The 15,861-nt window shown below is 40.9% G+C and overlaps 1 protein-coding gene across 4 annotated transcripts in view; it reads left to right on the top strand.

Annotated features, from left to right (window-relative positions):
- Window positions 1–15,108, top strand: part of EGF (epidermal growth factor) — a 59,935-nt gene extending 44,827 nt beyond the window's left edge. The window contains exons 21-25 of one of the 4 annotated variants that reach the window (XM_048304365.1): window positions 1,359–1,509; window positions 4,987–5,151; window positions 7,963–8,065; window positions 11,022–11,124; window positions 12,468–12,660. In XM_048304365.1, the coding sequence (XP_048160322.1) occupies window positions 1,359–1,509; window positions 4,987–5,151; window positions 7,963–8,065; window positions 11,022–11,124; window positions 12,468–12,580 (635 nt within the window). In that variant the 3' untranslated portion in view covers window positions 12,581–12,660. Of the gene's footprint in view, window positions 1–1,358; window positions 1,510–4,986; window positions 5,152–5,259; window positions 7,251–7,962; window positions 8,066–11,021; window positions 11,125–12,467 lie in introns of those variants that run through there. The other 3 variants (XM_048304364.1, XM_048304366.1, XM_048304367.1) reach the window with 3 other exon arrangements.
- The last annotated feature ends 753 nt before the right edge of the window (window positions 15,109–15,861 follow it).

The following is a 15,861-nucleotide window of genomic DNA, read 5'->3' on the forward strand; positions in this document are numbered from 1 at the left end:
CCCTTCTTGGTCAGGGTGAATTTTACTGCAGATTGAGTAACTTTCTGATGATGGAGGGACATTGTGTGGCTGTCACAAAGCTGTTTCTTCAGAAAAACAAGGAAATTGTGGCTTTCTTAAATAGAACACCCATCAGGATTCCCACTCCCATTTCAGTTACTTAATTGTTCAATAGTTTCAGGTGTCACTCAGGAAATTATGATTTTAAATGATGCATGACTTGGAAGCAATGTTTCCTAGGTCCCTCATCTGTCAGTCTGATCCCAGGTCTTCACAGGTGTTAATAAACTGTTTTAGTTCTTTTAGCAAGATGAAATTTTCTTTTCTGAATGCACACACACCTGGGGTTCACTATAATCACTCATCCCTTTCCATTCAGGCTCTTTGCCATGGCAGTTCTCCTGCTAATGAAATTTTAAGACCCAAATGTCATTGAAGGTCATGTTGCAATAAAACTAGTGTGAGTCATAGAACTGATCCCACAATTGTATGAGAATGATTAGGCATGTCTCTGCTAATCCATACTGCTGGAAATTCTTTGCCATGTAGCTGTTTTGTTCTGACCTATAGACTTGTTGTAGCATCAAAGTAGGCATGAAAACACTCCTTTTCTGTAAGGGCATGTCTGCACTGTGGTCATGCTGTGCAGAGAGATATTAGTGCTACCTTTAAAACTAGCTAGTTTGGATAGCTGTGTGGGTGGCAGCACGTGTGATTCAGAGCAGGCTACAGAACCCTTTGAAGAACTGGGTCAATAGGGTTGCCTGCACCCCAGGGTTCCTTGCTCCCCCAGTGATGCTGTCATCTGTACCCGAGCTAGCCTGAAACAATAAAAATGTGTTCTGCCATCACACAGAGATGCAATCGACTGGATGGTAGCAGAGTAGAAATAATCTGCATAAGAATGGCAAGTTGCTTGTGAAAACTTCTGAGTCTGAGATCCAAGTGCATGAAATAAAGTCACCCTTCACCTCTACCTCTGACTCTGGTAATTTATGTGTGGTAGACATTCACCGTATGCCAAAGCTGCATAAATTGCAAAAATTATTTCAGAGTAAGCACCTAGACAGTTGGTGCAGTTTTTCTTCAGAGCTGGACTCACACATCTAAATAGACAGAACTCAGTCAATTACTGCAGGTCTTTCACTGTAAATCTAAAAATCAAGCATATCTAACAATTTGATCTAAATTTCCGTTTGCCTAAATTTGATAACAACACAAGCAAAAAAGGTGAAACACTAGTAATTAATAGAAATTAGATATTTTTACCTAGTTTTGTACCTTGAAGTTCTTTCATAAGATTATGTTGCCAATGAGGCCAAACGTTTGCGATGTCCTTGTGAAACCCTCTGTTTCAGAATCTACCATTGCCCCAACTGCTGTCAGCAATGGATACACTACAAATGCTGTGCAAGGCGATCCTGTAGGATGCCCTCCTTCGTACGAGTCATACTGCCTCCATGGGGGAGTGTGCAATTATGTTTCTGATCTGCAAGACTATGCCTGCACGTAAGTCCAGAAATTTGTATTTTCTCTGCTGAAGAGTGGCACTCTTGGAATGCTGCCCTTGGTTAACTGCAGGCAGTGAAGAGTTTGTCCACAAATGATGTTCGTGTCACTCATTAGCGTTAGAATCTCTTCTTTCCTGTAAGTTATCAGTGTAATTTTCAGGGCATGGCCACTCTATTCACACCCGTTGAAATTAACGGTAGGATTGGATCTGTTCCCTAAGCACTTGATTCTTTGCTTTGGAAATGGAAGGTAAGTTGTTAAATGACTTAGTGCTTATGGCTTTATGGAAGAGATGCTTGCTCTCTTTCCAGTACGTGTTGCACTGACTTGCACCTCCTTGTTGGCCTCGCTGTTCAGGTGTAGCAGTCACTGGGATGCAAGAGGACATCTCTGTCTTGTCTTCTCTGACTGGGGCCAGGGAGCAGTCTGGTGTCAGCATCTTCCATTTCAGAAAGGCAGAAAAGGATAAGATATAATTGCCCCCTTAAAAACAGGGAGAGTTGCAACGAGACCTCAAAATCGAGACCTGCTTCTCCTGTCAATATTTTTAACCCTGTCAATATTTTTGTGAAGCCTATTTCTGGGTTCCCCAAGTGCAGGGGAATACTGATAAAATCAATGTCTCGGTTTTGAAAGACAGGTGTCTGCTAAGGAAGGCAGAGGCCCCCCTTGAAGTGGCAGATATAACCCCTTTTCCCTCCAAGTTATTATATTTTGAAATCAAGAGCCTTTAGGCGAAGATGTGGGAAATAGGAATAACAGTTCTTTACTCTATATATATATGTATATAACCAGTCAAACAAAACAACAACAACTCTGGCAGTAACAGCAATCACAAACCCAGTCCCAGCCTTCTCGGCTGTCAGGCCCTTTCCCCTCGGGTGCAGTTCCGCTCGCAGCCGGCAGGGGCGCTGGCGGCTCCCGGTGAGCAGGGCAGGTGCGATGGTTCCCCCGCGGCTGCAGGGGGCGCTCCGGAGCGAGCTCGGGAAACCCGCGGCTCTGGTGCCCTGGGATCCCGGGAAGGGATGGAACAAAGGCTTCACAAACCGCTGGGCAGCTGATCCCGGGCTCTCAGGAACAGCAGGCTGAAACGGCAGGCTGGAACGGCAGGGACGGACGCAAATCCCGGGTGGCAGGCGAGATGTATCCAGATGGGAGAACCCCACGGAGGCCCAGGCAGGCAGGGCGAGCAGGGCTACAGCGTAGCGAAAGCTCGAAGCAGCAGCGGGGCAGGGCAGCCACAGCTCGGTCTCCAGCAGGGCAGGGAAAGCGGCTTTTGGGGTCCCGGCGTTGCTTCCAGCAGGAAGAAAGAACGGCCAAAAAGAAAGAAGCAGCAGCTCCTTTCTCTGCAGCTTCTCTCTCCGGACGCTCAGAGCGAACTGACCCCACACCCAGGTGTAGACAAAAGAGTAGCCAGGCCCGCCCCACTCCCCTTTTTGTCTTTCTTAAGTACAGCTATTTGTCCCCTAGCAACATGCATATGGGAGAAAATTCCTTTAACAGGAAAAAAAACTAAGACTAAACTAAAACCCCAACAATCAAGGAGAATCTCATCTCTCCAGAGGTCAGCCTTGGCTTGGTCAATGTGACAACCTAGTCCCATGGAGTAATAATCTCCTCAAAACATTTAGTGTTGGCATTTAAGTGTGTAACCTGATTATAATTGAATCTGTACTCCTAATCTTTCTTCAAAATCAAGCATAAAATCTTTACAGTGGGACAAATCCGCCTGCCTCCTCCCCTGGGGTCTCAGGTGGTAAGTGAGGACCTGTGCAGGGGGTGGATGCTGTTCCAGGGTAGGCAAATCTCCCTATGTGCCTCAGGCTTTCCTATTTTGAAATTTGAGTGGTCTCCCCTGCCTACAGATCTCTGTACCTGCAAGAATATGAAAGGAATGTGTCTCATGTACACATATGGGAATGAAGTGGGTGCTTTGTGCTGTGGATTTCTTGAGATCAGCAAAGCCCTTGGGCAAAGACATTACAGGAGACAAACTCATAGTCATCTCTGGTGCTTGTTTTGAATTTTTAGTGTAACTTTTAGAGGCATTGTAAACTATCTATTTTCACCTCCGAAGTTTCCTCTCTTGAAATTAAAGAGTCTAAACCTGCAGAATTTTCAAATTGGATCACATAATTCTTTTTTTCTTTTATCTGTTAGGCGTTACTGCATAATGAGAATTCAAATATACATATTTTAAAGTTTTGGAAGTGGAAGCAGTTAAAAAATTTAAGAGCAACCATGCTTAGCTGTTGGGGTTTGTGTGTGGACGTTGCTGGATTCCATGCCTGCTGAATTCTCACTAGATGGCAGCATTCATTCATGTAGGCTCTAATCTATTAACTACCAAAGGGCAGGAATGGAAAAATGTTATCTAGCAAAAATCACATGCCAGATGTGATTTGTATTTTAAGTAATAAAAGATCTTACACTAGAAAGTAGATCTTCCAGCATGATTGAAATTCATTGTAATCTAACATTAAAAAATTAGCATTTTTACTGCCTTCCAGCACACATGCATTCTAAATTGTGACAGAACGAAAGTGATTGTGCCTGATTTAATAATGAATGCTGATACAATGTTTTCATGATATTAGGTAAAAGCTGCTGCAGGTCAAATCCTGTTTCTTTTTCTCACTTGACTAGCTCTTGGACTTGAGTAAAATCTGACTAATTAGAATTGTGAGGAGTTGAGCCTACATTGCTGAGGGATTGTTATGAATTGAGTAGACTTCAATTTTTCCATCTACTATTTATGTGTCTTGCCTTGCACAGTAAAACTAGGCTGGGATTATTTTTGATGTATTTCTCAGTTTCTAGTAATTTTGATTTGAGGGTTTCATGCATTGACAAGATATTTCTATGCTGGGTTTTATAATGGTAAAACCAAACAAATCAACAAAAACTGCCTACAGAAGAAGCTTATATTAAAATTAAGTTTTGAATATATTTCTAACCCTTATCATGGGGTTTTTTAAAACACTTTCATTCATCATTAATTTTAAAGTAAAGATTCAGATTAAAATTTGATTCTCTTAGCCAAATTGCTCTGAAAATATGAGTCAGTCCTGTACTGCTTCCTTTAAAGGAAGGGAAGCTTGCTGCTGAAAGAAGTTAAATGGAAAATCCTGGAGAAACACTAATCACACAGCAGGATTTACAGGATTTAAGAAACTTTTTTTTTCTACTTTTTACCCATAGTAATCTAGTAATTACAATCTCTCTGTGTAACTCTACAGGCGATTCAATACCAGCAAAAATTACAGCGCAAAAAAAATTAAAGTACTTCTAATACTGGATTCTACATGTTCCAACAGCATTCCTTTAAAATAATTTTGTCTTCCCCACTGCAAAATTCAAGCAGATGTTTCTGTAGTGGTGATCAATGGCGAACCAAGGCGCAAGGCGACAGGAGTGGCGGTGTGGGGCTGTGTCCTGCCACCCGCTGCAGCGTGTGCCCTCTTTCCTTGGCAGATGTGTGACGGGCTACGTGGGGGAGCGCTGCCAGTTCAGCGACCTGGAGTGGTGGGAGCAGCAGCGCGCCGGGCGGGCCAAGGTGCGGAACATCACCATCACCGTGTGCGCCGCCGTGCTGGCCCTGCTGCTGCTGCTGGGCGTCCTGGCTGCCTACTGCCGCAGGTACTGCTTCCAAACGGGGCTGCCGCCCTCCTGTGCTGCTTGCACAGAGTGCTCGTGGCTGGCAATGTGAGCTGGTCCTCAGCTGACGGAAATTCCTATTCTTTTCAGTAACTGGATCTGTGAATAATACAGAAAGTTCTGGCACGTCCCCTGCCCACAGAACTCACATTGGTGTTAGTGAGCAGACGTGTCTGGAGGGAAGAAGAATAGACCTTATTAGGTTTGAGGAGGAGCCATAATTCATATTGAGGAGAGAGCTCAGGAACATGCCATTTACTTCTTCCTTGGTTTCCTTTCACAGCTGTAGATGTCTGGAACTGTCATGGTAGAGGTTGGCTCTTCTCCACCAGCTATTCAATGAGTTTGCCTTCGTTTGCCTTTCAGTGTAGAATTCCACCCGAAAACTTCCTTGCCATTGAGAAAAGCAGCCTACTAACCTTCCCAAGGCAAACTTCCAGAGTGATGTTTCCAGCAACAAACATGGAAACAGTTTTCCTGGCAGTAGAAAGAGTAAAATCAGGGATGTGAGTCTAAGCACATCTGTTGTAAAAGTACTCCCTGGCATTTTCCATGGATGTAATGAATTGCACAGATTTGGGATTCTTCTTGTGGCAAAAAGAATTCCTACAGTCACTATTTAAGAACGCAGTCTGATGTGAAATTAAATGTCATCGCTGTCCCTTAGACTGGAAAGTATTAAGCATTTAAGCTAGAGTCTTTTGGCCGTGACCTTGGCAGACAGCTGTTCTCAGAGGCTGATTTAAATGCAGGATTTTTGTTTGTGGTTTAGGTCAATTTTAAAATTAGACTCTCCTAGACACAAAAAGTTAAGCTACAAAAGAAGTTAACTGTGTAACCTAATATTATCCATTCTTATTTAATGGTTCTTGGCATATTTAGTCCATAAAAGTAGAGAAGCTGCAACATTTCTTATTTTCTATTAATTAGTGATAGGGGTCCAGAATTGAAGCTAAGTGTAGCCTGTTTTTTTATCATAACTTGGGGTTCAGATTTTGATCAGTGGATATATAAAGAACAGAAAAATTGTGAGATTCTTATATTTCCCATATATTTCATGCATTCTCTTATGAAAAATAGACAGAATATGATTTGTTTAAAGGTATGAAGATATTAAATTTCTTCCCTTCCTCTCTCTTTTGTAATTTCTCCCAGATTTATGTTTCTTTCTTGCCAAGTGCTTGTGATCAATATAACTGCTTACCACAACAACAGGTTTTCAATTACATGCTTGACTGAATTTGAACTGCAGCAATTACTAGTATAACTAGATCAAAAATTAAACCACTGATCTAAAATCCCTATTTAACTGGAGTCTGGAAACCAGTAAGTGGGTTGAAATTGCTATACCACTTTTTCAGATAATCTACTGTATTGCAAAATGTCCCGATTAAGTCTGTAATAGTCCTGTTCCTTCTACTGCAAAATGGAGATGCCTATCTCCTTTCAATTGAAGGAAATGAAGCTGGAGGTCTACACCTGCCAATTTGAAAATGTGTGAACTGAAGGCCAAGCATGCTGAAGTATTGTGTTGGTTTGTTCAATGACTATTGTCTGCTGAAGAGCACAGTGTTATTCTTAAAGTTAGGTTTATGCAGTCTGACTGTATACTGTGCCAAGTTTTATCTTCCATGGGAAGCAAGGAAACAACTCTTTTCCACAAAAAACCCCAAACCTGTATCATAGATTCAACACCTCAGTCATAGATTCCTCCACCCCAATTGGCCAAGGTCACACAAAGTAAAATTTAATTATGTTGTATTTTCACGAAGGGAGCAATACATGGTAATTATGGCATGTGACCTTTCCTACTTCGTATATAAAGGTTATGCAGAAATAAAAGTAAAGTTCCAAAATAAAAGGAAAATACCTATTTTCTTTGGTAAATATCTACTAAATTTTATTTAAAATAGGTCAGGTAAAAAGATGTTATAACCTCAGACTTCCAGAATTTGAAGAGTGCAACATTAATTTTGTTAGCTGATGCTTAGGAGGGCAAAAACATGTATGCAAAGTGAAAGAAGATGTACTGATTTGGATCTCAAGTGATGCAAAATAAAATTTAATGTTTGGGCCTATAAGGGCTTTTAATACTGCCTTTTAACTGTTTAACTGTTTAATTGCTGTTTAACTATAAAAATAACAAGCTTTGAATTTATGGAACTAGCCTCTTAGAGCTGATTATTCATACCTTTTCCATCTTCAGATTGTACTCTTGGCTTTTTCTCCTTAAGCCGATTCTGTACGTCATGAGTATTTCCTGAAAGAACTTATTTCCAAGCTTTTTGAGACTTTCAGTTCATTTATTTCATAATAACTTCTGAAATTGTTGCTTTGTATAAATGATGCAGATGAATACAAAAGTGACTTTCATAATTGTAACTACCGATAGTGTACAAAAATACAGTCAGACTTTTATTTCTGAGCTTCACCCACAGACACGCTTCATTGCATTGCTTGAAACAAATTTTTATAAGAGAAATGTATTATAAATAGAATAATATAAGAAAATGGAAGGGTCTAGTTAAAATTACGAGGCCTATTGTTCATTCTAATGAATGACCCTTTAGAGATGGCACATTGGGACAAGCATTTGTACACTTCTTACTGATTTCTTTTTCTGACAAGCTATTTGTCTCAACTACTGTGTGGTAATGGATAGCAATACACAAACCAGTGAGAGAAAACAAAATATACATACTTCTGTGAATACTGATAGAATAACATGTGAAAAAGGCAGCATCTGTTCCTCTCAAAGCAAAATAACTTGCGTCAGCTTTTGTTCTGTTGCAGAAGTCAGAATTTGTATAAGAAGAATCTTTATGCAGACACGATAAGAGCCGCCAGCAGCCGCGCTGACAATCAGAAGGTAACACCTACTGGCAACAAGCCTCTGGTAACTATATTAATGTGGAGTGGAGAAGGAATCAGGAAGGATCAAAGAGTGTTAGGGATCCACTTGAGATTATCCATCAAATAATTCACATCTTAAATACATTAAATAACTGCTAGAGTCATCAAGTGCTTTGCTGTGAACCCTAGTTCATCTTACCTCATTGTTATCCCTCAAAGTTCACAGCTGCCTGGATATATTGCAACCATTAGCCAGTGTTATTGTTAGCTTTGAACACAACAGTTGGGGAGCTGTGTTCTAAATTAAGGAAATGGCAATGTGATGACATGGCATATCACACAGCTATTTTCACAGGAAAGTATGCCCGCTGTAAAAAAGGCTTCTTGGGAGCCAAGTATTGTGTGTGCTACATGAGATGTTGAACTCTATTTTGGGGCTTGATGAAATTAAATGTCTTGTATTAGAAGCTGCTGCCTTGTAAAGAAAAACAACCAGGATTCTATCAGGCTGCTTGGTAGGGTATATAAAGTTCCAGTTTTACACTGGTGTAGGTAAAAATGCAGACACGGTCTGGTTGTCCAGGCCTGTGGCTGTTGTCATTTTTGAAGCTGCATTTAGCCCCATAAAATCTGGTCTTAGGATCTGATTCTGACTGGCATTAGAATGACATTACACTGCTGGATGGTTGCAGTTGGATCTTGAAGTTGTCAAGTGACATAACTGGCGTCTGTGGCTACTTCTGTGCTCAGTCTGAGACTCAGACTGGCCTTGCAAATGATTCAGTGAGAGTGTCTGGCAGGATCTGTGAGTGGGTAGCCACTGAAGCACACTGTCAAACATATGTTGGTAGTACTGAATTAACTCAACCCTGGTTATGGCATATGGTTCCTTAGCTGCTCAACTGCATACTCTTATGCATGTTTTATCATCAGCACCTTTCCTTCAGGTAGTGGACAGCAAATGAGCTGAATCATGGCAATGCCATAATTTGTTCACAGCAGAAGTAAAATCCACAGTTTGCAAAATACCTGAGGTTGGGAAAAGCAGAAACATTTGTTGGGACTGAGAACAGTTTGTTGCCTGGGAGCGGTGCTCTAGGAGGCCTGCAGCCCATCAGCTCTGTCTCCACCTTCTGCTGACCCTGCAGTTAACGCTGGTCACCAGTGACATTTTTGCTGAGTATAAGGTAACTAAACAGCTAAGCAATGGACTGAATCAACAAAAACAAATCCAGCTTTTAAATCTATTACACATTTGTGTTACATTTCACTATGCACCGGGAGACATCGAACACATTAATAAAGTAATTTATTGCAATGGCTTGTTGCACACTGGAAGAGCAAATCACTGACCCTTTGCTAATTATTGGTGCTTACTCAGTAATGGATTGCTGTGGTTTCATGCATGTGATTTTCTCTGTGCTGATGTAGCCATTGATCATTAAGTTCACCAGGGCTTCATGCATCCCTGCACTCAGGTTAGAAGCTCTAGAGTTGCCAAAAAGCTGTGGGAAGTTGTCCATTTCTACTATTCACTTCAAGTGGATTGTTGGAGAGCTTTATGTAAAAAAAGAGATTATACTACATCAGGGACAGAAAGCAATAGCTGCTCAACTCTTAAGGAGCTGGAATAGGTTTTTGGGTACTATTGATGTACACAACATTAATGATCTTAACAAAGGACTTCATATTGGGACTGTATGCTGTGTATGCAGTAACTGTAAGGAGCTCATGAGTTTCATTCATTTGGTAGTCCACACTGCCATTTCTCAGTTGTGAGGATGACGAGAGAGAGTGCGAAGACTTTCTTGTTGTTGCCTGTCTAGGTTGATAAAGAGGATACCTAACTTTTGCGCTATCACACACATCAAAAGTTAGGTATCACAATACTGAAACTATACCTATAAATTGTCCAAGCATTATTCACTTTTCCCTTTACTTCTGCTCTGACAGGTGAGGGTACAATTAGCTAAGGGTACATTTAGCTGAGGGTATACCTGCATATTTTTTGACATTCATATTAGAGTTCTGTGAGCAAGGCCAGGTTAGTCCTACTGGTATGTAAGCCTTGGTAAACTTCTGCACGTGCCTGGATTTTGATGCTGTTCTGAGACTTTTCATCCACCAAGTGTTTTGCTTTGCCCACTCAGAGATATTTTGCAGAACTGTGTGTAGCTGAATCTCTGCTGGGGGTCTGTCACATGTGGGTTAGCAGCTGTGAGAGTACAGATTTTTCATAAATGAACTGATGCCTAAATAGGTGCACCTGCTACATGTGTGTTCTATTCACATAAATCCACTGGCTATCCACCTGGAGCCCTGAATCTGTCAGTCCTTTTGTTGGAACATCTTATTTACAGATGTTTTCTTGTCTTCCCTGTCTCTGCTCTTTGAGCCTTCCCCCTTTACTGGCTTTTCCTCTTTCCCTCTGTACAATTTCATCATAGTGCTTCACATTGCTTCTTCTACCCCTGTTTTTTCTGTTTTCCCTCTCGTCTTTTCAGCATGTTCCCCCAGAGGGTCTCATCTTCTGACTTCCACTGTCACTGTGGCATGATGGAACCGTACCCTGCAGGAGATGCTGAGAGCCAGGAAAGGAGGCTTGCTTCCTTCCCCATGTTTGACACAGTTTCCTGCTATCTGGATTCCTGCAGATATCTTTAACACTTTAAAAATAGCCCTCAGTACTATGGAGAGGGTTGATTTTCATGAACTTTTGTTCTTGCCCTTGGAAATTTTGATTTTCAAGGCAAGGGCATTGGTAGTTCTTTACTAGACTGGGACTGTGAGCTTTCCAAGGAAAGACTGGGGCTGTCATCAACCCAACTGTTTAATTACCTGCAGGGGAAGGGTCATCCCAGAAGCCAGGATGATCTTTTTCCCTGTTCAGTGGTTGGTGTGTGTGGCCCTTTTAGTTTGCCTCTAGGGTTTCAGAAAACCAATTCATTTTATGTTAATTTGGGCTCTGCATATTTTGTGCACATTGTATGTATTTGCAGTTTGCGGTTTTTAAGGAGGGTAACAGTTCTCTGGAGACTAAAGCAGTTGATCTAATTGAGTGTGAGACAGCAGATCCTCATCCTGCCTGTCCTTCAGAATCTGGTGAGTAGGATGTCCTTCCTTATTAGATCTCTTCTCACCTTGTACCAGCAGGAGCAGTGGCTGATAGAGGAGACAGAGAAACCCAGATTTTACTTCTGGCAGAACCCATATTTGTATTGCTGTGAAGAGACTATTCAGTCCTTTGTTTTGCAGACTAGTCATGAGAAACTATACTACAACAGTGCTTTCACACTCATAAGAAGCCAGAGGCTTCTTGCAATGAAATAATATCAGATTTTTGCATTCATATAGACCTCCAGAGCTTTGCAAGTGAAGTTATGCCCATCATACTGTTGGGGAAGGGATACCCATGGAACAGTACACTTTGACAGTCCTTATTCATTCAGGCAAGATAACTGGAAAGGTGTGAGAAGTCCCCATGGCAGCAACTGCAGTTCTGCTTTTTGTGTTAAACAAGCTGTTTGACTGCTTGGGGAGTGTTTGCTGCTTGAACAAAGATGAGATAAATAGAGGAGATGTGCCTTTCGTCACTGGTCCAAAGGCAGCAGGCAGCACAGAAGCACGCAGCAGGCTTCCGTGGCTCTCAAGTTACCACTCTGAATTTTAGGAAATATGGCCTTCTAGGTGGCATCTGAATCTCTTAATTGGTCAGATGGTGAGAACTGATGGAGAAAGACTAATATCCTTAGACATTTGTTTTATTTACCATGTATACTTCCTAACTGCAGAAGTTACTAGAGAAGCCAGTTTGCCTCAGTCACTAAGAAATATGCAAAGGCAAATGTTTGAGGATACAAATAGGCAGTCATCTTGCAAGATTTTCAAAATTGCCTGTCATGTCCTTAGACATACATTGAGAAGTCACTTTATTCATCAGTAGAAAATGTGCCTCACATTTACTTAGATGGACTAATATTGGGAACATGTGTAGAACTTTACTGTCCGGCAAAGGAAGACTGATGTTTCCCATTAGGAGACTCTGTTTTCATTTACAGCTTTATCAGATGCAGGTATTGGAACAGAAATTTCTCATGACAGGTGTCTGACTTTTTCCCGAAAATTTTAGCAGAAGTGGTTCTGCCATCTTAGACAAAAAGAACAATAAATAATCTGGTATTTTCTTTAATGTATTAAGGGAAGTTCTTATACCATGCCAGTGAATGATTCTAAGATCTTTTGACTTTGAAGCAGGGATCTTAATTTTCCAGGCAGGTAATCTTCCTGTTATGGGCATGCCTTTTCCTGTTATGTATTAAAAGAGAAAACCATGGATCTAGGACAAGTAATTTCTTAAAATCTGAAGCAAGTTCTTGATTTTGCCTGGTTTTTTGTTCTTGCATCATGAGTTGGTATTGAACCTGATTCTGTGCATTCTTTCATAGCTTTCATCTCTCAAAGCTGCCACTACATTTCTTTAAGCTTAGCTGTTGTGAATCTTTTCACACGGCTTTCAGTAATACATATCCATTTTCTCCAGTGGAAGAACAGCCTATAACGTATGACAAAGCAGCAGAGACTTTGGCTGAAGAGGAGAAAGAACAAGGCCATCAAAAAGAGGTTCCCGTTGGTGAGAAAGCACATCAACCCATGGGAGTGGTGAGGGGCCCTCCCCAGGCTCCCTGGAGCATCCATCCCAACCCCCTGCCAGAAAGAGAGACCTACAATCTTGTCCCAGCCAGCCTGCTGATGCAGCCAGACTAGAAGCAGTCTGTGTTTGAATGGGAAAAGGAGGAAGTCATCAGAGAATGGGAACTCGCAAAACACTGAAGCAACGCTCATTTTTTCATTAAAATCTGCTTTAGAAAAAAGCCACCATTACTCAAAACAAAACAGAGAAGTCCTCGCCACTCCTTCCCTGTCATCTCTGCTTGGAAGAATTACTGTGAGCAACGTGTTGGCAATGACTACTCCATAAGTATCACTGCTGCTAACCTCATTAGCTGCCTGCTGAAAGGTCACTGAGGGGGAAATAGACGAGTGGATGATTTATCGGTGATAAGTATTTTCTAAGGGAGCTTGTTGCAAGTAGTGATCTTTACACACACACAGAGTCTGGAAACTGCCTAGAAAATGGCACACAAGAACAGCTGCAGAGAAACAGGAATGGAGGATAACGCAGAAAAATTAGTTCAAATTACTACTAAAATATTTTTCATGGACACTATATGCCTCTCCCCAGTGCTGCTGACAGACCAGTGTGACTTAGTGGATTTCACCTGAGATGTTCTTGCATCTGGTTCTGTGAGCAAGCTCCAAATAGGATCTTGTATTTCTCAGGTTTGGTGTACTGGAGGATGATTTGTGGGCATATGTTATTAATGATGGGCAGCATTTGAGGGGAAAGGTGATGCCTCCATTTTATATCCAGTCTACACTGATCCTTCAGAGCATAACAGGATTATTTCTGGACTGGGGAAGCAGGCTTGTGTTTGTTTTCAGCCCTGCAGAGGGGCACGTACTGGAGCTGTACTTGCCTTACAAAGGTGTGCCTGGCACCAAAACCTGGCCCATTATATAGGGCTCAGTGTGAGGACAGAAGTCCAGCCAGTTTTTATTCCAAAAGAACAGGAGGAGTGGGACAAAACCACAAAAAAGCCATCCCAGTTTGGACTGATTTCCACTCAACTGATTTGTGTTGCCTGTTAAATCTGAGGGAACAACTGGAAAACTAAACCAATTTTTCTTGCAACTGGATTTCTAGCACCTAGCAGGTTCCCTTTCAGTTATTTACTCTCTTATAAAGCCCTGTTATATGCAGAGATGAGGTCAGTTGTTTATTGTGAGATTATCTCAGTTGGTGAGAGCATGGTGCTGATAACACCAAGGTTGTGGGTTCGGTCCCTGTATGGGCCTTTCACTTAAGAGCTGGACTTAGTGACCCTCATGGGTCCCTTCCAACTCAGAACATTCTGTGATTCTGTGATATCAACTGATTTTCACCAACTTGTCTTGACTTCCTGAGGCTGTTTTCAGAATGTTTTGGAAGACACCTGGAAATCAGCTAAATTACTAATAATGTTTTTATTATTGGTAGGGGATCTCTCAGTCCTCTGTTTTTGAAGCCTGCTGTTGTAACCTTTAAGCTCTGCTACAGTGCCCACAACTAGTGTTCCTTGTAATTCATAAGCTGGATAATAGTGGCAAATATGACTAATTTGTGTGCTTACTATTCTGCTTTTCTGGGTTCTTTTTGAATCCTGCCAGAAAGGTATGGAATGATGTAATTTTTTTTTTTAACGAGCTCTATAGGCTGATATAGGAAAGAGTATTGAAAAGTTCTTACCTCTTATCCAAACTAGTTGCACACTGGAGTAACTTTCTGAAGTCAGTTTTATTTTATGTTGGTGAAACAGTAAGAACACTGAGTCCAAGTTGTCCAAGAGTTACAAAAATTATAATGCTGTGTTTTGTAGAGGGTTGTCACTTATTTAACTTCTAAAGTGATTTTTGCTGGTGGTTGTGAATTGTTGAGTCTGTTTTCTAACCACATCAGTTCTGAATTCAGAATAAACTTGCAAAATAATGCTTTTCCAAAGCTTGGTTGAAACTACTAGCAGTGAAGACTCCTTCTCTTGTGCGAATGGCAACAAGGCTACTTCCACAGAAAGAGAAATAGTTGAGAGGTGTTGGCATACTAAACTGCGTTCAGGAACAGGCAACTACAATTGTGTTGAATCTTTTGGATTTGGTAGATTTGATTTTAATTTCATTAACATTGTTAAAAGCATCTAGTTTGGATTCCCTGGTCTTTCAGATCGTTACTGATCTTCTGTATTTTAATGGGAAGAGAGTCCAGGTCTAAAGGCCCCAGTTCAAAAAAGCATTTTGTTTCCATAAGAGCTACTCAGTAAAAAGACTTTGATCCCTTCGAGTTTCTCTGGTGAAGTATGTTTATGTGCTTAAAATGCAAGTGTTGTGTTGAATAACAGTCAACATTTCACTGGAAGCTTCCCCAGTCAAAAGAAATAAAGATTTGTAACTTTGAACCTTGCCTAAATAAAGATGTTTCAGACTTCTTAAAAATTGGTTTGCTATTCTATCCTGGTTTTTTTGTTTACTTGGCTGTCCTTCCAAGGATCTGATTTTAAATTTGGTAGTATTCTTTACAGAATAAGATAGGGAAACCAAGCAGATGTATTTTTGTAATTAGGGTGTTAGGAGTTTTAAACGTTTCCTAAACTCAGCTCTAAACTCAAAATAATCTTCAGTGTAAAAACTTGACATGAATTTTCAATTCAAATATAATATATTTGGTTTATTTGTTGTTTATAAAGTTATTGATTTATAAAATAAAAAAAAAACAGACAAAAATCCCTGGTGTCCCTCTTGTTTTAAGAGAAGAGAATGCACAATTCTGGTTTCAGTGAACCCATGTCAGGTAAGTTGAAAGCTCCACTGGTTTCACACAGGCACAGTCTGTAATGTGTTGGTGCGGCATGTGCGGGCATGATGGGTTTCTCATTCTCCACCCAGAGAATCTATACTAGTGAGGATTATCTGCTGCAGCTCGCAGGTATCCCACCTTGAATATGGTAAGTTTTTATTTATATTTTATTTATACCTTTCCATACACCAATCAAATCCATATAAACCTCTGTGTCCACAATTAAATGATTCTTACGAATGCTGCTACTTATTTGTCCAGAAATATTATCCATGGATTCACAATATGTTTTCAAATTGGTTGCCAAGATGTTCTGTTCAGGCTTTACATGGAGGTCAGTTGAAGTAAAACAGTTGAATCCTGGAGGTTCCTCAGTTTTTCTGGCTAAACTT

This window comes from Corvus hawaiiensis, chromosome 5, assembly GCF_020740725.1.
Source record: "Corvus hawaiiensis isolate bCorHaw1 chromosome 5, bCorHaw1.pri.cur, whole genome shotgun sequence".
In the NCBI taxonomy this organism is placed as follows: domain Eukaryota; kingdom Metazoa; phylum Chordata; class Aves; order Passeriformes; family Corvidae; genus Corvus; species Corvus hawaiiensis.